This window comes from Pseudopipra pipra, chromosome 8, assembly GCF_036250125.1.
Source record: "Pseudopipra pipra isolate bDixPip1 chromosome 8, bDixPip1.hap1, whole genome shotgun sequence".
Lineage (NCBI taxonomy): Eukaryota > Metazoa > Chordata > Aves > Passeriformes > Pipridae > Pseudopipra > Pseudopipra pipra.
In genome coordinates this window covers 356319-375260 of record NC_087556.1, presented here as the reverse complement: position 1 = coordinate 375260, position 18942 = coordinate 356319, and the positions used below count along the sequence as shown (strand labels likewise).

General features: G+C 50.9%; 2 protein-coding genes across 5 annotated transcripts in view; one reads left to right on the top strand and one right to left on the bottom strand.

The window, feature by feature from the left end:
• Window positions 1-4785, bottom strand: part of MCU (mitochondrial calcium uniporter) — an 88743-nt gene extending 83958 nt beyond the window's left edge. The window contains exon 1 of one of the 2 annotated variants that reach the window (XM_064662122.1): window positions 4747-4785. In XM_064662122.1, the coding sequence (XP_064518192.1) occupies window positions 4747-4770 (24 nt within the window). In that variant the 5' untranslated portion in view covers window positions 4771-4785. Of the gene's footprint in view, window positions 1-887; window positions 1059-4746 lie in introns of those variants that run through there. The other variant, XM_064662121.1, reaches the window with a different exon arrangement.
• Window positions 4786-6505: 1720 nt separating this feature from the next.
• Window positions 6506-18942, top strand: part of MICU1 (mitochondrial calcium uptake 1) — an 85988-nt gene continuing 73551 nt past the window's right edge. For 2 of the 3 annotated variants that reach the window (XM_064662098.1, XM_064662100.1), the window contains exons 1-3: window positions 6506-6569; window positions 7302-7380; window positions 16885-17088. In XM_064662098.1, coding sequence (XP_064518168.1) covers window positions 16886-17088 — 203 coding nt within the window. In that variant the 5' untranslated portion in view covers window positions 6506-6569; window positions 7302-7380; window position 16885. Of the gene's footprint in view, window positions 6570-6599; window positions 6687-7301; window positions 7381-16884; window positions 17089-18942 lie in introns of those variants that run through there. The other variant, XM_064662099.1, reaches the window with a different exon arrangement.

The following is an 18942-nucleotide window of genomic DNA, read 5'->3' as shown; positions in this document are numbered from 1 at the left end:
AGCAAAACAACAAGTGAGCGACAGGTGCACACCTCCGGCGGCGGCTCTTTCAGGGGCAGCGTTACAAACAGCTGGCGGGGGACTGCCGGGGGTCCAGGAGGATATCCCACGGCTCCGCGCCGTTCCCTTGGCTCAGAAAGGGAAAGGAAAAGAAAACCCTCCCGGTATTTTTAGCAAATCTTTTCGAGCTCGGAGACGCATCCTGCTGCCTGCACAGCTTTGTTCCCCGCCCTGAGACACCCAGCAAATTCGGGCGCTGCCGGGCTCCTCCGTCCCCGGCAGAGCCGCCAGGGAAGGGGGAGCGAGCAGAGCCCGGCGGGCTGTGCCCCTCTCCCACCGGGATCTGGGGAGCCTCTCCCCCGGCTGACCTTGAGGGGCGCGGCACGCAGAGGGGGAGCGATGCAGCCCCGGGATAGGGACACAAAGGCCCCGCTCCCGCTCCCGGCCCCGCTCCCGCTCCCGGCCCCGCTCCCGCTCCCGGCGGGGGCTCCGCGCCCCCCGCGCCCCCCCCCGCTCCCGCCGGACCCGGGCGCCACCTGGCGGCCGAGCCCCGGCACGGCCGCGACCCCCGCCCCGGAGCGCGGCCCCGGCACGGCGGGAGCGCCGCGGACACCGCCCGGTCCCGGCGCGGCGCGGGGCGGCCGCGCCGCGGAGCCGCCGCCGGGGCGCGGCCGAGGAGGGGGGGATCCGCCGCGCCGCCCGCCGCGCTCAAGTTTCACCCCCTGACGGCGCTAAGAATAACGCGCGGCTGGCGGCGCAGAGCCGCGGAGCCGCCGCCGAGCCGCCGCGGAGCGGCCGCGGAGCCGCCGCCGAGCCGGGGCCCCCCCGCCGCCCGCCGGCACCGCGCCCGTCTCCTGAAGGGCACGCGGCTGCCGGCTCTCACTCACCGTCCGGTGTCGCTGCTGCTGCTGCTGCTGGCGGCGGCGGCCCAGCGCCGGGAAGCGGCCGGTGGCGGCGGTGAGCGCGGCGGGGCGGCGGCCGCAGAGGAGGAGCGGCAGCGCTCTGCCCGCTGTGGCCGCCATCGCGCCGCTGGAGCCGCCCCACGCTGCGGCGGCGGCGGCGGCGGTGCTGCTGCCGCCCGGGCGGGGCGGGGCGGGGCGGGCGCGCCGCGCGCCCGCGGGGCGGAGCCGCCGCCACCGCCGGCCAATCGCCGCGCCCCGCGCGCCGGCCCCCGGGCCCCGCCGGGCCAATGGGCGCCGGGCGGTTGCGCTTCCCCGGCAGGTGATTGGCTGCCGGCGTTCCCCGCCCGCCGGCGCGCGCGCGACCCCGCCCAACGCCGGCAGGGCAAGGGAACTCCACGGGGCGGGGCCGGGGGCGGGGCCTGAAGGAGGCGTGGTCATTGGGTGGGCGGGGCTGGGAGGGGGCACGGGGGCACCCCTGAGAGGGGATAGTGAGGGAGGGGGTGCGGGGGATCCCCGAGAGTCCCCTGAGAGGGGACAGTGAGGGAGGGGGCGCGATGCGATGTGGGGCTCCCGGAAAGGGGTGTAGGGACACGCAGTGCACTGGGGAGGAGGTGCAGTGAGGGAAGGGGTGCAGGGAGTTGGGGTGCAGGGAGTTGGGGTGCCTGGAGGAGGGGGTTCTCCAAGGGGCGTGCACAGGGGACGGGGCTCAGCGGGGAGATGGGGTTGCAGGGAGATGGGGTGCCCCAGGGAGAGGGTGCAGGGAGATGGGGGGCAGCAAAGGCCCCCAGTGGCCCTGGGGATGCAGCCATGGGGGTGCCACAGGGATTTGGGGTGCCAGGTCAAACCAGCATCCCACCTAATGGCTGTCTCAATTAATGGTATAAAGAGTCGGTACTCAAAAAAAAAAAAAAATACACATATATATATATATGTGTTGCAGAAAGAGAGATGCAGACATGCTGGGCCGGGCTGCCAGTGTAGACCTTGCAGCATCTGGGCTAAATAAGCCCATTTTTTCTTGAAAGGTGATGTACTTGGATTATTTTTCTTAGAAAAGACTTTTCCCTTTGGCCTGGGAGTTTTTATAATACTGCCGGCGGCTCCTTTATAATTCCTGGGAAGGAATCATCCGGAAGGGAAATGAGCCCATCGCTTTTAATATTGGAAGTAGCCCCAGAATTGCTCGTTAGGAAATGGGGCTTTAAAAAATATAAATGCACAAGCAGTTCCCATGTGCAGCAATACCATTGCAGCGGGGACTGAAACCGCTTCAAAGCAGCAGGGATCCTGTGCTATTGCTGTTTTTTTGAAGTCGAGGAGCCTGGGTCCTTGCTGTGGAACAACTGGGACACACCTCCTGGCAGGTGAGGAGAGGAGGATGCTCAGGGAAGGAGAGTCACGGGGAATTAATGGGGAAAAAACTCTGACAAGACTGGAGGTTGCCAAACACACGCAGGCTGAGAGACTCGAGCTGTTATCTGCCCCCCTGTGTTTGCCACGGAGAGCTTCTAAAAATACAGAGGGAAGCACGACCAGGTGATGGGGTGGCACAGATATGATTCACCCACACCATCACAGCACTCCAGTGCCCTCCTCCCTTCATCCCCAGCTCCCTCTCTGCCTCCCACAGGTCCTGAGGGGTTGTTCTCAGCTTCTCCCCAAGCCACATCATTTTGGAGCTCGTCCCTGAGCAATCCTTCACCTCAATCCTTATTTCTGGCTGGGTTTTCCTTCAGGGATGAGTTATCCCTTCCTTCTCTTTGTCAGTTGGGAAGACGTGGTTGAAGCATTGACTCTGCCTTCTGGAATGGTTTACCTGTGATCTTTCCAACATCACACATTTGTCATTTCAGTGATTATTTGTTTTTCCTGGAAAATCCCACAGACTTTTTGCAGCAGCTGCTCTTTGCTTCACTGCTCAGACCGGATCAAGTCCTTGCTCTGTCCCTGCTTGTTGTATTTCCCTCTCATTCCAAGCTGAAAATCGATGGCAGGAGGAAAAAGGCTTTAAAAGGAGGATTTTGAGCAGCACAGCCCCCTGCAATGACCCCGGGAGCACCCTCATGGGAAGGTGTTCCCACACAAAACTCGGCCAAGGAGCAGCCAAGGTCCCCAGGGACATCAGCCTCTCCTCGGGACAGCTTCCAGCATCCCACACCATGGGATTAAAAGCCTCAAAATGGCAAAGCCAGGGTTAATGCAGCCCAGAGGAGCTGGAAAGGGCAGATGAGAAAGGCAGGAACCAGGGAGGGAGGAAGGAAGTCCCAAGGCCCCAGGGAGGTTGGATAATGCAGGCCCAGAAGTGCTTTGGGGCAGAGCCTCCTCTTCTCACCACAAACTACCCAACCCAACGCTTTTTTTCAGCTGGGGGAGCAGAGACACATTTAGGATGAGCCTGTGCTGGTTTTCCCATGGACATTTCCTACGGGGATCGGGGCTGGAAGCTCCCAGGGAGGACAAGGATGGACATGGTGAGCAGTCCCTGGGCTACCAGAGCTGCCCCAGCTGCTCTCCTATTCCCTGCTCCTCCAGCCATTCATACTCTATATTTAGATGTTTATTTCTCATCAAAGAGGAGCTGGAAGCTGAAGTCAGTTTTAGGCAGAGTTTAAACATTCCTAGGGAGTACTGGGCAGAGGTGGGGGAAGACCAGCTGTGAGCAAAGGGTGAGGGTGGCAGAAAGGGCAAGAATTCATTAGCAGAGCCCTGCTGAGCACGTGGGCACTCATTACAACCCACAGAAATGGGAGCTAAATGTGAGCCCTGAGATCAGTACCCTGTGCAATCAAACGAGCTGGCAGGGAACGGCCCCCCAAGGCGCAGGGAGCAAAAGGGGTGAGGGTATGGGCACCAAAATAAAACCCTATCATTTTAGGGTGAATAGTTACCCTGCCAGAAGCATCTTCCACTCTTGGAAAAGCTAAATAAAATAGTGTGTTTAACTAGTCTTTCTCCTGGTGCCTCCAATTACAGCTGGCTTAATATTGGAAAGCTGCTCCTGAGAAGAACTGATGGAGAAGAGCACACCAGTGTTGCCAATTAATATTATTGCAGTGGGAAAGGCTGAAGTGGAAAGCTAAAGCTTCAAACCCCCATCAACCACCTCAACACTGGTGATGGAGACACAGATGCTGCCCTCCTGCAAATAACACGGATTTAGGAGAAAGTGAGTCTGTGATGAGCCACAGGCAAAGCCATCACTTTGGAAGACCTGCTCAAGCCTCAAAGTGCTTGGACTAAATAAGCCAGTTAGGAATAAAAAAAAAAACAAAAACAAAAAACCCAACAAAAAACCCCAAATGATCATTTAGTCCACAGACTCATCACTTTCTTTCTGGATTTAGCCAGTTTTGTTCCTACGGATGTGCAGGGCTGTGATACAGCAAAATCCATCCCACAGAGATGGATGAACATGCAAAATCCAGCAGATGCATCAGGCATGGCTGGATGAGGAAATGCAGGAGGATTCCAGGTCCAGGTGCATTTTATCTGCTTTTATTTAGAGGAAAAGTTGATTCTATCAGGTTACTGCAGATAACAGCCCTGATATAGGGGGGCAGAGTCTACCTGATAAAGGAATGGTGCTGGCCATCTTCTGTAAGCTGAGCACTGCCAAGCTGCTCAGGGAGCAATAGGATATGAGGGGGGAAATGTCCCTGGACTGGGCAGGACGGTGATCCCTGTCCCATCACAGGACTAGGACATAAACCCCAACTTACCCAAGCACACCAGTGTTTCCTTGCTGCTTCTCCCATCCCTTTTTGGGATCTGGTGTCACCACCAGAGATGGCCAGACCCCGCTGCACCCCGACCCCCAGCGACCCCTCCAAACCTCTGGCATCACCTTAAGCTTCACCAAAAGGTTCATCCTAAAAATCCCTGCAGCATCCTCGCTGTGTGGGGGCAGTGGCAGGATCCAGCAGCCTCCTGTGTTCCTCAAGAGCAATCGCCGTCCATTCGCCTCCGGAAAATGTGTTTTTTAATGGGGGGTTCATTAGAGCCTGCAGAGAGCCAACCTCAGAGGCATCTGGAAGCAACTAAAATTAAAATGCCTAAAATTAGCCTCCTCAGCAGTGAATCCTCCCTCTGATCTAGCTGCCGAGGTGCACATGACCCAGGCATGCCTTTCTCACTTTCCCTTCCCGCTGCCATCCCATTCCCGAGGCATCAGGCACAGCCCCAGCCACTGACACACCAACCCACCACCCTGGAGAAGGAAGGGATTCTCCCCTGGGAGGGTGGGGAGGCCCTGGCACAGGTTGCCCAGGGAAGTTGTGGCTGCCCCATCTCTTGAAATGTCCAAGGACGGGGCTTGGAACCACCTGGGCTAGTGGGAGGTGTCCCTGCCCATGGCAGGGGTGGGACAAGACGCTCTTTAAGGTCCCTTCCAACCTCATAACATTCTGTGATTTTATATATATTTTTATATATATATATATATATATATATATATATATAAAAAGCCCCTGAGACCCCATATACCACTCTTTCAGACCCTATACACAAGCCCTTCAGCCCCTCCCTACAGGACTCTTGGCCCCTATAGACAGGCTCTTATGGACCTATAAATATGCTCCTTATATCCTTTACACAACCCTTGCAGGGCCTATAGATACTGGGCCCAGAGAGCCTATATACACCCTTTCAGAAGGTATATATATACATATATGTACATGGACCCCTGAGACCCTATACATGGGCCCCTGAGAGCCTATATACTGACCTTTCAGAACCTCTATCTAACTATCTATTTATCTTATATATATAGGCCCCTGAAACCCTATATACAGACCTTTCAGAACCTATATATGTATATAAATGTGCTCCTGAAATCCTATAAATAGACCTTTCACAACATACATATATACATATATATATGGGCCCACGAGACTCTATATACAGATCTTTCAGATCCTATATATAGATACATATCTATACAGAGATATATAGCGATATAGATAGATAGATACATGGATATATAGATATCTATATTGAGATATGGATAGATAGGTAGATAGATAGATAGATAGGTAGGTAGATGATAGATAGATAGATAGATAGATAGATAGATAGATAGATAGATAGATAGAGGCCCCTGAGACCCTACATACACACCTTTCAGAACCTATGTACGTATATATATGGGTCCCTGAAATCCTACAGATAGACCTTTCAGAACATATCTATACATACATATATATATATATATGTGGGCCCATGAGACTCTATATACAGACTTTTCAGATCTGATATGTAGATGTATAGATGTATAGATGTATAGGTGTATAGATGTATAAATATATAGATACAGGCCCCTGAGACCCTATATACAGACCTACAGAACCCACACACGTATATAAGCCCTGAGACCGCACAGCCGGCTCTTTCAGGCCCTATACCCAATCCCCTCAGCCCCCACGCACCGTAACGCTCCTCGCACGGCGCACACCAACCTTTCAGCCCTACCCACGCCGGTCCCTGAGCCCCCCCCACCACACGGGACCCCCCAAAACCCCGTCCCAGGCCCGGCGCCTCACGGAGGCCACGCCCACCGCGCTCAGACCACGCCCTTCTCCTCCCGGGCCCCGCCCACACTGCCTTGATCCCGCCCCTCGCGGCGCGGCCCCGCCCCCGGAAGCGCGCGCGCCGGGCGGAGCGCGGGCCGAGGTGAGCGGGGACCGGGACCGGGGGATTCCCGGGGGGATTCCCGGGGCTGGAGGGGGGTCCCGGGCCTCGGGGATGGGAGCCCCAGCCTCCCGTGCTGAGGCAGAGCTGCTGCCCGCGGTAACCCGGGCTTCCCGGGTCTTTGCTGCCGCGTTCCGGGTTCGCCGTCCCCGGGCCCTGCGGTAGCTCCGCGGCTTCGTCCCGGTGGGATGAACCCGCGGGTCTGCGGCTCCGGGCTTTGGGCTGCGAGTTCATGTGTCAGAGCTAAAGCCACACCGCTTTGCCTTGACAGCCGTTCGTGAGAGCTGTAACTCCGCCGAAGGGCCGGCCCGGCCGCGTTTGATGTGCGGGAGAAGGGGAAGCCCTGGGGGTGAATTTGGGTTAATGGGAGGGTAGGAACGGCTGATCCTTATCGCGGCGGGGTTTAAGGAGCTGCTTGAGAAAGGTGGGAAATCCGAATGTACTGAGTGGGGTCTAGACAGGGGTGGGCAAGGTTTTTGGAGGCTTCTCCTGTAGAAGCACAAGTGCCAGCTCAGACTTGAGCTAAAGGCCTAGCTTGTCTTTAATTCCTTCAATTAAAGACAATGGCTGTGGACCATCTTCCTCCTCCCGGCTGTATTTGGCTCAGGCTGAAATGCATTTCCTGAGGTCAATACGTGTGAACACTGAAATGCAGAGGCAACTTGGGTGCAGCAAAAAGTTTTTATCTTTACCGTGTTTCTTTCTTGTTTTCAGACCACAGCCCTGCAAAGAAATAATTCTCTGTGTTCTCTGTGACCTCTTGACCCGCAAGCTGGGAGCAAACAAGCTACAAGTGAGGAGGGTGTTGCTGAGTGGTGGGGGGTGCAAGTCACAGCTGAGCCCTGCTCTCAGGTGCTTCTAACTTTGCTGCACTAGTCAACTGGCTGATAGTTACCCTTAGCTATGCCCTGTGTGGAATTACTCTTGTCCTGAAGCTCTCTCAGGGTTTTTCCTAGAGGTGTAGGGGAGTGGTTTGCCTTTTTGCAGTGGGAAAAGTTGTGCTGACTTTCCTGGTGCAAGTGCAAGCTGTAGGAAAAGTCATCAGCGTGGAGCTGCCTGTCAGCCCGGCCTCAGCTGTGCCTCCTTCATAAAATATTAAGAAAAAAAGTCACCAAAAAAGCTCCACTGCAACTTAATGCGTCGTGTTAATTTCTGTAAACTCAGTAAAAGTGGATTCGAACAAGGGAGGTATTAAAAAAAAAAAGAAAACAACAGGCAAACAACCAAAACTAAGGAAAGATACTTAAACTGCATGTGCTAGTCCATCTGGAGCAACAGAGCATTTAATAGCATCACACAGAGGGCAGGGATAGATGGGAAATGGGAAGGAATTGTTCCCTGGGAGGGTGGGGAGGCCCTGGCACAGGTTGCCCAGAGAAGCTGTGGCTGCCCCTGGATCCCTGGAAGTGTCCAAGGCCAGGGCTTGGAGCACCCTGGGCTAGTGGAAGGTAAGCTCATGTAACCCCTCTTTGTTTACTCGTGGAAGTGCCTTGTTCTCCCAATGACCCATTTTTTGCAGAAAATTTGGTGGTTTTCATTATGCTTCCTGGACTAAAGTTGAAATTCCATGCTCTGGAGGAAAGAGAAGGATATGTTTTGCTGACATCATTGCTGCCTGCCTGCTGGGGAGCCTCTGGAGCTCCCTGTGTGTCATTATTCCCTGGGTCACTCCCCCGGGCAGGTTCCTCTCATGCTTCTTGGGTTCCTGAGCTCAGAGCAGGGTTTCAGAGGAGAGAAGATCCAGTCATCCTCAGGCGGTTCAACAGAACAAACTGCAGGACTTGCAAATCGTTTGAAGTCTCAGCAAGGCTTTGAAGCAGTATCCCACAAACATTCCACGTTTCAGGTGATGTTTGAGGTGATATCAGCACATTTAGATCTGGAATGTGGAAACGCTCATTTTCGCATTTCTCGAGCAAAATAAGTTCTGTAGCAATCATATGAGGTTTGTTATAAGAACACATTGTTTCATGCTGTTCCACTTGCTGCAGTAACACTTCTTGAAATGAGCTGGGAGATGGAAATCCTTGTTTTATTCTTCCCAAGTTCCCAGTGGCCATACCGGTGCACAGTATTTTAGCACAGCTCAGTGCAGTGGGGCTGAGGATGCCTGTGTACAGCAATAAAAATAACTGGTTGGGTGTTTATTCCGGGTGCTGTGTTGGGATATTGCAGGAGTGTCAGTGAAAAAGGATCTTGGTGTAGGTGTGGTTGTTGGGTGGGGTGATGTTGTGTAGGATAATTTAGTGGGAGACAGTCACCCAGGGTCCTTGAGTGTTGTACACCTTTGAGATTAATGTTACCTTTTTTTTTTTTTTTTAAACAGAATTTTTTTAAGAAAAGAGTGTTGCAAATAATGTGTCTTCCTCATGACCATGGAACCATGGAATGGTCTGGGTTGGAAGGGTCCCAGTGCCACCCCCTGCCATGGGCAGGGACACCTCCCACTGTCCCAGGTTGCTCCAAGCCCTGTCCAACCTGGCCTTGGACACTTCCAGGGATCCAGGGGCAGCCACAGCTTCTCTGGGCAACCTGGGCCAGGGCCTCCCCACCCTCACAGGGAACAATTCCTTCCCAATCTCCCATCTATCCCTTCCCTCTGGCAGTGGGAAGCCATTCCCTGTGTCCTGTCTCTCCATCTCTTGTTCAGAGTTCCTCTCCTGCGTTTTCACAGGTGCTGGAAGGCTGAGGATGACCCTTTATCTTTAGGGTGATGTGTCTGACATTTCAAGTAAGAAATACAAGGTCTTAGAGTAGCAACTGAGTAGAGCCTGAGGCACTTTGTGTCCCTAAGCACATACCATCCACAGCCTGTGGCAGCTTTGCCTCTTAGTTTTAGATTTAAGGTGCTTTAAAAGAGGAAAAATCGACAGCTCATGCATTGTTTTTCTGTAGAGTTATCTGAAAAGTCCTTGAGTAGTAAATTCTGGGTTGTGTTTGTCTGCTACCATGTCTGTAAATGCAGTGACCACTTTTTTTTCCCCTAAAGAAACCTCCAGTGGAGTTTCCTTCCAGACTTAACCTGTGAGAGCAGCTTTTAACTGCAGTCCCACCACGAGAAGAGTTCCTCTGTGGATGTGGGGCAGGAGAAGGTGGGGGGGGACCAGAGCACTGATCCTTGTCAGTGGGAATTTTGAGCTGGGCCTGCAGGAGGTGGGAATGTGCAGTGGAGACAGGCCAGCTGCCTGTGCTGGCCTGAGTGTGTGGCCTGAAATGCTTTGCATAAACAGCCTTTGGCTCATGGCTGGGTTTCCTTTCTGTCTCTTCAGCCTGTGACAACTTGTCACCCTTCCTCTGCCCCCCCAACAAAACAAATCAGTGCCTTCAAGTAAACTGGTTTTCACACTGTGTTTTTTGCATAGAAAAAAAGCTGACTTGTCTGGGGTGGGAGGGTTTTTCTGAGTCTTCAGGGTCTGTCAAGCTAAAATTCTTAGTTGTTTCTCTTACCTTCAGCTCTTTGAAGTGAAACCTGAGATCCTTGTGTAGACAACAAGAAAGAAGGTCATGGTTTGAGAGGGGCAGCTGACCTGTGCTTGAAACATGAGCCCTGTGAATCCGTGGGGCTCCATAATTTGTCGTGTGTCTGTGAGGCAGAGCTGCCCTGTTGACACAGACCCATCAGTGTGGGTTCTGTACCATGACTTTACCAGCTGTGTTTTCATTAGCTTGATGTAAACTTTCCATCTCTGGCAGTTTTGCTTCAGGAGTTGCATTTTTTGCCACTAAAATCTCAGCTCTGATACAGGACCCGAGGAGAGCTGTGTCTGCCTGCCCACCTTGGATGGAGCCCAGTGTTGCTGCTGGCTTTATCCTGCTGACACTGAGCTCCCCAGGTTGTGTTCTAAAAGCCCAGGGCACTAGCCAAGCTTATCCTTGTTCTTTTTCCCCTCTCTGAAGTTCAAGCTAATCCAATAATGTGTTTCTGGAAAAGCAACTGCGGCGGCTCAGACTTGCTCTTCCTTTTTCTGGGGAGAAGCAGCTCTCTGCTCTTCTCCTGAATTCCCAAGCAACCACCATCTGGTAGATGAAACACAGGTGCTGTGGAATTTTTTGTTTGCTTCTGTAAGTTTTTTCATTTCCAATTTCTTTGGATGTGTGCCACCAAAGACTGGCTCTTTGGGCAGGAGAGGTGTTTTTTCCTACAGGAGGAAGTGCCGTGGCTGGGGTGGGTGATGTTTCTGTTTAAAGGGTTCTCTCTTGTCAGAGAGGACTCCAGACTTCACCATATCAAACTCTGAGATGATCTGCTGCCTGCTTACCTCCAAAAAGACGTTTATTCTCTTTCTTGTGTCTGCAGATAACTCAAACCTGGCAAATTGTCACCCTGACAGCCTAAAGAGGCTTTTGCTTTCTTCTCAGACTACTTAAATTTTTTTTTCTCCCAGAATTATTTTCTTGTGCAGCATTAGGAATCAACACCAGGTTTTCTTTGGAGACAAGTAAGCCATAAACATTTCTCAGATCTAACTGCTCTGAGATATTTGTTGTTGCTTGTCAGGTACACACAGGTGGGTGACTGGTGGCTGGAAAAAAGTGCAGGAGCTTCAAGGAGAGTCTTTCATTTGGTGCAGAAGTTAGGAATTCTCAGGAAAACCACGTCCCACGGGCACAGATTCTGCAAGGCAAGTTAAATCCCTCAGGTCATTAAGCAGATGTATTCCTGCTGGCTGCAGCTTTCTGCAGGAAAGGGCAGCAGTGTTATGTTTTCTAGTTCTCTGACAAACCTCTGCTCCTCAAATCGGTGCAAAAATGCCTCTGCTCTGGTGCAGCTGCTCGTGGGCTGGTTTGCAAAGTCAGCTTGATTATTTGGGAATAGTGACTGGAAAAAGAAAATTTCCCCTTGGACTGGTTAAGGTGGAAGTAGCCCGTGAAACAGGGTCTTTACCCTTGATAAGGGTGAGAAGTTTTTTTGGTTGGTTTTTGTTTTTACAGCTCCACTAATTACCTCTGCCTTCTATAGAGATGCTGCTGGAGTCTGTCAGGGCTGGGGTTTCCTGTAATGTTTTCTAGGTAGAAAAGTCCAAGGAATACACTGCATTTTGGGTGGAGGAAGGGAAAGGAAAGCTTTAACCAGGAAAAAGCAGCATTTGGCATTAATTTCTGCGGAAGTTTACAGCTGCCCCTGAAAAACCCACTCTGCATTGCTGGAGTCTGTCTGAAGCAGCAGGCAAATGCTTTACTGAAGGTGCTATTTCAGTGCTGCTGCAACAGATGGAACCTGTTTATTCTGTTGGGTGCACTTGTTTTTCATTTGTTTCTCAAAAGCTGCAGTTGGTGGAGGCTGCATCCATCCCCCCTCGTGTCCTTTGGCCTCTCAGCTTGCAGGTTACATGTGGGGTTGCTCTTTGAGTTTGCCAGATGATGTTTCTTCTGCCAGTTTAGTTGGCACCAAAGCCTTTCCCCAGCATGTGAACACTCCTGTCTCCCTTTCAAGGGAAGACCAAGCCCAAGGTAGCTCCTGACCTACATTCTTATAAACAATCCAGTTGCAATTACTAATAATGCTTTATTAAAGCCGAATCAAAGAGCTTGTGTGTGTCTTCACAGCACATCTTTTCTGCCTAGCACTGAAAATCAGCACAGTTATTTGGCACAATAAAGCAACCTGTGAGGTGAGGGATGTCCCTGACTGTCCCCAAGGGGCAGCTGAGTGATGGCTGGGTGTAGTTACAGAGCTGTGGAGTTGGGAATTGCGCATTTTCAGGGCTGAGGATTTTAGGAGGGGGTGAAACTTTACTGCAGTGATGGTTAAAAGGAAATTGCCAGGCTCTGGCTTAGGTTCTGAGTTGACTGATGCTCCATAAGCTCCACATCAATTTGAATCGTGCTCCGAAACAAATGTGGTTCCCCTCTCCAGCCAAATAATTGTGATCCAATATTGCCCCAGTCTCCTACCTGAGGAGAAATTGCTTTTGCTGCTGGATTTCATTTTCATTCCCTGAGCTGATTTATGCTCCTTAGTAGGCTAATAACTTCAGTGATGGGAGTGATCCTTCAGCTGAAAATTGCGCTGGGTGAGGGGAAAATTTGGAGGGGAAAAGAGCAGTAGTGGTTTGGTCTGTCCTGGAGACAGGGGAAAGGGTGGATTCAGGTGCCTCAGGAGCTGGAATCCACCTCCAGGCACCTTTTATAGGAATTACTCTTTTATGAATTTCATGGGGTTGTGGAATCAGAATGGTTTGGCTTGGGAGGGACCTTAAAGACCACCTGGTTCCACCCCTGCCATGGGCAGGGACACCTCCCACTATCCCACCTCCCACTATCCCAGGTTACTGCAAGCCCTTCCAGGGATGGGGCAGCCACAGCTTCCCTGGGAATTTCTCTTACTGGTACCAGTTTGTAAATGAAAAGTATGTAGAACTGGGGGGAGGAGAAGTAATAATTAGTAACATTAGTGGAGGTAGGATTTTTTTACTGTGGGGTTTTTCCCCCCTCCCTGGTTTATGTGTCTCAGATTATTTTAACTATGCCTAGTGTTAATGGTGAAATTTCTCTCCTGATTGCTTCACCCTTTCCCTTGCACCTTGACTTTTCCTTCCCTTTGGATTTGTTGTACTTTTCCCCCCCATTTTAATTCTTCCTTCTCAAAAATCCTGCTCAGAAGATGGAGACAGGAGAGCTGGGAGCTGCTCTCTTGAGTTGCTGGCTCTGTGCTTCAGGGCACCCCACACCTTCTGGAGCCGATGTCTCTGGCTTCAGGGAGCAGGCTGAGGGATAACTGACACCCAGGGGCTGAGGTGGGAACAGGTGAGGAATTTTCCTACAGCATCTGCTGGGTCAGGATGCCTTGATGTGCTCTGGCAACGTCAAACTTTGCTTTTTAATAAACACACAGCTCTAGAAGGCTGTTGGAGTTCTTAGTGACTCCATCTCAGCCAGTCCCTGCAGGAGCTTTTTTGCCTAAGTAGTGCCTCCTGAATGCAAATTTGTTTTTTTAGAAGGTCCTACTGCATAACAATATTTTTGATTTAAATTTACAATTGGCATTTCAATGTCACTGATGGCCTGGCTTACCATGTCCTGGTAAAACTGTTCAGATAAAAAGTGCCTCTGAACCCTCGCCTGATTAAAAATTAAACAGCCATCAGCTTATTTAATTACTGTTCTCCCTCTCACATGCTTGTGCTGCCGAGGCCAGTTTTGACTTCAAAACACTGCTTTAAGTGTGTTTCATCTATTCTGGATCCCCAAAAAGGGCTGCAAAAGTTCAGTGCTGGGGGGGTACCCAAGTGTGGGAAGTCCCTTTTCCCTGGGTTGGGCTGCTTAGTGCTTCCAGTCTTGGGACCATCAGCTGATGAGGGGGCTGGAAAAACAGGAGCAAGTCTTTTTTTTGTGGTTTTTTCTATTCTTTTGGTATACCTGAAAAAGGATGCAAGAGTTGGGATCTGCCAGTTCTTATCCACACTGAAAAAATCCAGGGCTGGACTGCTGATGCTCTGGACGTGGCCAGAGGGGGAGAAGTGGAGAACCTGCCTCAAGTTTGCTTGGAGAACAGGTTGGCAGACAGAGGATCACTGAGGAAATCAGGTATCCCCTTCAAGCCAGAATGGATGGGACTGTTGAAATAATTTTGCATTTCTTCTTTCCATGTGATCTGGATGGTCTCAGTTTGAATGGAGCCTGCCATGTCTTGGGCTGGGAGTGGTGTTTTCCCAGTGGGTTTGAGTCTGTCAGTTGACTCTTCTGCTTAAAAGAAAAATAACACCAATGTCTTGTGGCATAAATGAGAGCAGATGGGTCATTCTGTTCTGGAAAAAAGCCCCAGCTATTTCTTTTGTCCAATGATATTAAATTCAATCTCTGAAAGTAACTGTAGAGCTGTTCTGAGCAAGAACTTAGGATAAGGACAGGCTTATATCTTGGAAACAAAACAGATTCCCTGTAGCAGCAGCACCAGAACATTGTGATCACTTTTAGATTTGCTTATTTTCATTATTTTAGAGTTAAGTGGTTGGGTTTTTTCCCTCTGTGTTACTTTGTTGTATCCTGTAAAAATTAATCTTTTATTATGTTAAATCATACAGGAATGGAGGTTGTTTCTTGTTGTAGGCTGTAATCACATCAGTTCATGGGAGTTTTGTGCTTGATCTCAGTTTTATTCCTTACTCTACTGCAGGTCATGGTGCTGAGGTTTTCATTGCTGCACTCAGGGCAAGGTGCTTATTTTTGATCTTCCTGAAAGTGAGCACCAGCTTTCCTGAGTGATCTTGACTTAAATGCCTGGAGCTTTTAACCAAACATACCAAGTACCGTGGTGCTTTTGATTTTACAAAAAGAAAATTGGGAGGCTTTGTAAAAATTGCAGGTGGGAAGCAGGGAAAATGCAGCTTCCAGAGGTTTTATTATTATTATTATTATTGTTCTGAGATAAGGATGCTTTTTAATTTAGGGTTAATATGGGAACTGCCTCTTTCAGCTCTCTCTGGCCATTGCTACCTTTTTTTTTGTTTGGGTGAAGGTCCCAGCACAATCAAGGATGGAGATTGCCTTTGGACAAAGCAGATAATTTAGTGTTTCTTAAGGCTCAGGCAGAGTAAACATTTATTCAGTGCTAAAGCCAACAATCTGAAATGTTGTAAAAATCTCTTCAAGCTCAAAAGTGAGCGCTGTGGGGCTTGATTTTCATTTTGGCTGATTAAACGGTGCTGGCAACACTTCCCTCATCCAGTACATTTTAGGAATATAAAGCTGTAATTAGGATGGGGAACCCAAGTAAGGGCAGCAGTAACTTCTTGGGGAAAGTAACACATGCAGATTTTTCTCTGCATGTGTGACAGAAGTTCATCCCTGGAGGTGAAACAGGAACATCAGGTTTGCGCAGAGCGGTGATAAATTTAAATTTGAAATGAGAAACATTTTTCGTAACAGTCTTCTGTTGTTGAGGGCTGGAGAAGATTGGAGGATAAACACCCTTAGCTGGCTGTGTTCCATTAAAATCTTAATTTTAAACCTGTTTATTTAAAGAGAGTAAACAGAATGATAAGGGGCTGATTTTAAGAAGTGTACAGATGAATATCTATGGATATTGATATTCAGTGGATGCTGTTCAGGTGGATTTGCTGTGGGTACCAGAGTTTGTGGTGTTTGCCCATAAACCAGGGTGGGGACGGACAGACAACCTGTGGCTTTGCAAAAGCAATTGGGAACCAACAGAACTGACTTGATTTTTGTATCCATTGGTTATTTGCTGGCTGGGAATGTGCAAGTAAAATGGCAGGAACAGGGAATAAAAGGAAAATATTGGGCTGCTGCTCCTCTCCTCTGTGTTTTTACTGGCCTTGGGAATTCCTTTACCATTCTGTTCCCAGTCTTAAGGCTGACCCCCACAGCTGGAAAAATTGAATTTGCCTCCGTTAGAAATAAACCCTTCATTTCACTAAAGGATGTGGCACATTTTCTTTCCAAAGGCATCGTTTACCCTCTTCTGAGCAACCAAAATTGCTTTGCCTCCTGCAGCTGGTGTGTGCTGAGGTGACATTTCTGTGGTTCTGATTTCCCCATTGTAATTATGTTTAGATTTGTAGCTCTGAGTTTCCCATTTGTCTCTGTTCCGGGATATGGATTGTACTTTACAAGTTTTGACACTTTGAAACTTGCCTTGTACTTACAGTTGAATATAAATGTTTTGCTCCAGGCAAGCTAAAAGAGTGATTCAAGAACAGTAGGGTTTTCTTAGGGAGATTTAAAACGCCTGGGTTGGGTTTTGCTTGGTAGGTTTGCTTGTTATTTGGCTTAATCTGCCTTTTAAAATCCAGCTGTGACTTTCCCTCTGGCCAAATGGGGCTCTTCTCTGCTGTAGTTGCTTGTCAGGTCTACCTGCATCTTCCATGCCTTGGCACTAGAGAGAGAGACTGAAAATGTTTCATGGCATCATGGAATGGTTTGGGTTGGAGGGACCTTATGCTGATCCAGTGCCACCCCCTGCCATGGGCAGGGACACCTCCCACTGTCCCAGGCTGCTCCAAGCCCCGTCCAACCTGGCCTTGGACACTTCCAGGGATCCAGGGGCAGCCACAACCTCTGTGGGCAGGAGAGATTCCCTCTTGGTGACTGTGTTGGGGAAAGGCTGGGGAGGAGTAATTTGAATAATGCTGGTAAGTAGTGGGGCCGTGTCAGCTGGGCGTGTGCCAATACCTGACACTCATAACGTGCTGTTAATTAGATTACCTGCCTGCTTCAGAACAGGTAATGAACACCTGTGACAGTTGTTTTCTGAAACTGTGCCGATTTTTTAGGAGATCCCACACTGCAGACCTTGCCTTGCTTTCCCTCTGCCTGACCCGTGTCTCCCTTGCAGGATGCTCCGGGGTCGGTTCCTGCCCGTGGCCGCGGGGCTGGCGGCCGTGGCCGTGTCACAGCGTCACCCGGGCCCAGCCCAGCACCCTGGCCCAGCCCAGCACCCTGGCCCAGCCCAGCACCCTGGTGGCAGCCGTAGGCTCATGGTGGCAGCTTTCATCGGCGCGACCGCGGCCACAGCCGGCGCCAGGTTCCTTTGGCAGAGGTAACAAATGTCCATTTAATTTATTTTGTGCCTGTGGTAAGTACCTGCACGTGGGGAGACTTTGCAGAATTTGCATTATTCACACAGTGTGCCGACCTGGGAGGGACCCACAAGGATCATCCAGTCCAACCCTCAGCCCTGCACAGGCCCATCCCCAGGAGTCACCCCCTGTGCCTGAGGGATCACCCAAACGCTTCTTGAGCTCTGGCAGCCTTGGGGCTGTGCCCACTGCCCTGGGGAGCCTGGGCAGTGCCCAAGAACCTCTTTCTAAGATTTGACCTCAACCTGTCCTGCCACAACTCCAGGCCATTCCCTTGGGTCCCCCCAGAGCAGAGCTCAGTCCCTGCCCCTCCTCTGCCCCTGCCCAGGCAATTGGAACTGCACTGAGGTCTCCTCCCAGTCTCCTCCAGCTGAACACACCAGGCACCCTCAGCCACTCCTCACGTGGCTTCCCCTCCCGGCCCTTCCCCATCTCCCTTTGGATGCTTTCTGGTGTTGCTTGTCCTGCTCCTGTGCGTGGCAGGAGTGGCTGTCGGTGCCTCCCCAGGAGCTGCTCTGCTGTTGGGTGCAGTGAGAGCTGTGCAGAGCTCAGGGTGGAGGAGTTTTCTCACGTGGGCTCTTTGCCTTGCTGAGGTTTCCTGCCTGGTTTCCCCCAGGGTGGTGGTTTGTGGTGTTGTGCAGGGAGAACCCTCTGCCTGCACAGCTTCAGGGGAGGGCTGTTTGAAGAGCACACCTGGCCAGGGTTTGCTGCTCTTGTTTTTTGTGTGTTCTGCTGACTGTTTGCTTCACATATGAAACATGGCAGGGGAGCTGAAGGGGACAGTCCACCCTTTGGTGGGAAGGCAGCAGCACACAGGATTTGTGTGGATTTGAAGTCTGAGGACACCAACTCATGGGCTGTGAGGCTCAGAGCTTGTTTCCATAACTGTGTGGAGGAGGGGGATATTTGGGCTTATCTGAGGTGACCCCCACTGAACCTGTGCCACGTTTGAAATAAATCAGGGACTCCCTTCTCTGCCCTCGTGGCAGCAGCAGTGTGACTGCTGTTAGAGTCGAAGAATCAAGTGTTTGCTGAAAAGCTGTGTTGTTTTCCTTCTGATATTCAGCGGTTTGTTGCTGGCTCTCTGCTCACCTGTGGCTGGAAGGCTCTGGTTTTAATGCAGCAGGGAAAGGTGATGGGAGCTGTTCTGACTGTTCCTGGAGCTGTCAAACCCGGGGATCTGCTGAAAGGAGTTGCTCAGGCAGAGGGAGAACACAGTGATCCAGCACAGTTTTATGCTGTGTTTTGCTAATAACCTGCACTGATGCAGTACCTCTTTATCCCCAGAGTGCCTCTGTGGGAATGGGCAGGATAACACCCCTTTTCCAGCAGGGTTTTTCCACTTAAAACACCCTCAGCATGCTCATGAAGTAGGCAGGACATGGTGTTCTATGTAAAGCTGCCCCGGGGGCACGGAGTTAATAACTCCCTCCTGTAGCACGATCCCCCCCTGCTTTTAAAACCAGGTTTTAGGTGATGTTTTTATCAGGAGGAAGGTGCTTCTGCAGCAAAGAGCTGCTGGTGGTATGTGCAGTGCTAGGTCAGGGTGTTTTCAGGGAGGGAGTTTTGGCTGCTGGAGTACTTGGCTGTTCCTTGGAGGCCCCTGAGCACTGACCAGGCTTGACCTCGCTCAGGTAAAAGCTGATAGACATCAGTCAAAGGAGCTCCTGTCCTTATCAGTCTGGAGACATTGACTCCCTGTTATTATTTGTTTTTCCTTTCCTTGCTCTGTCTCCTTTGTCTTTATAAATCTGTAAAGCACTGAATAGAATTGTACAGACTTTCAAGTATCCCTTTCCTGTATGAGCCATGAA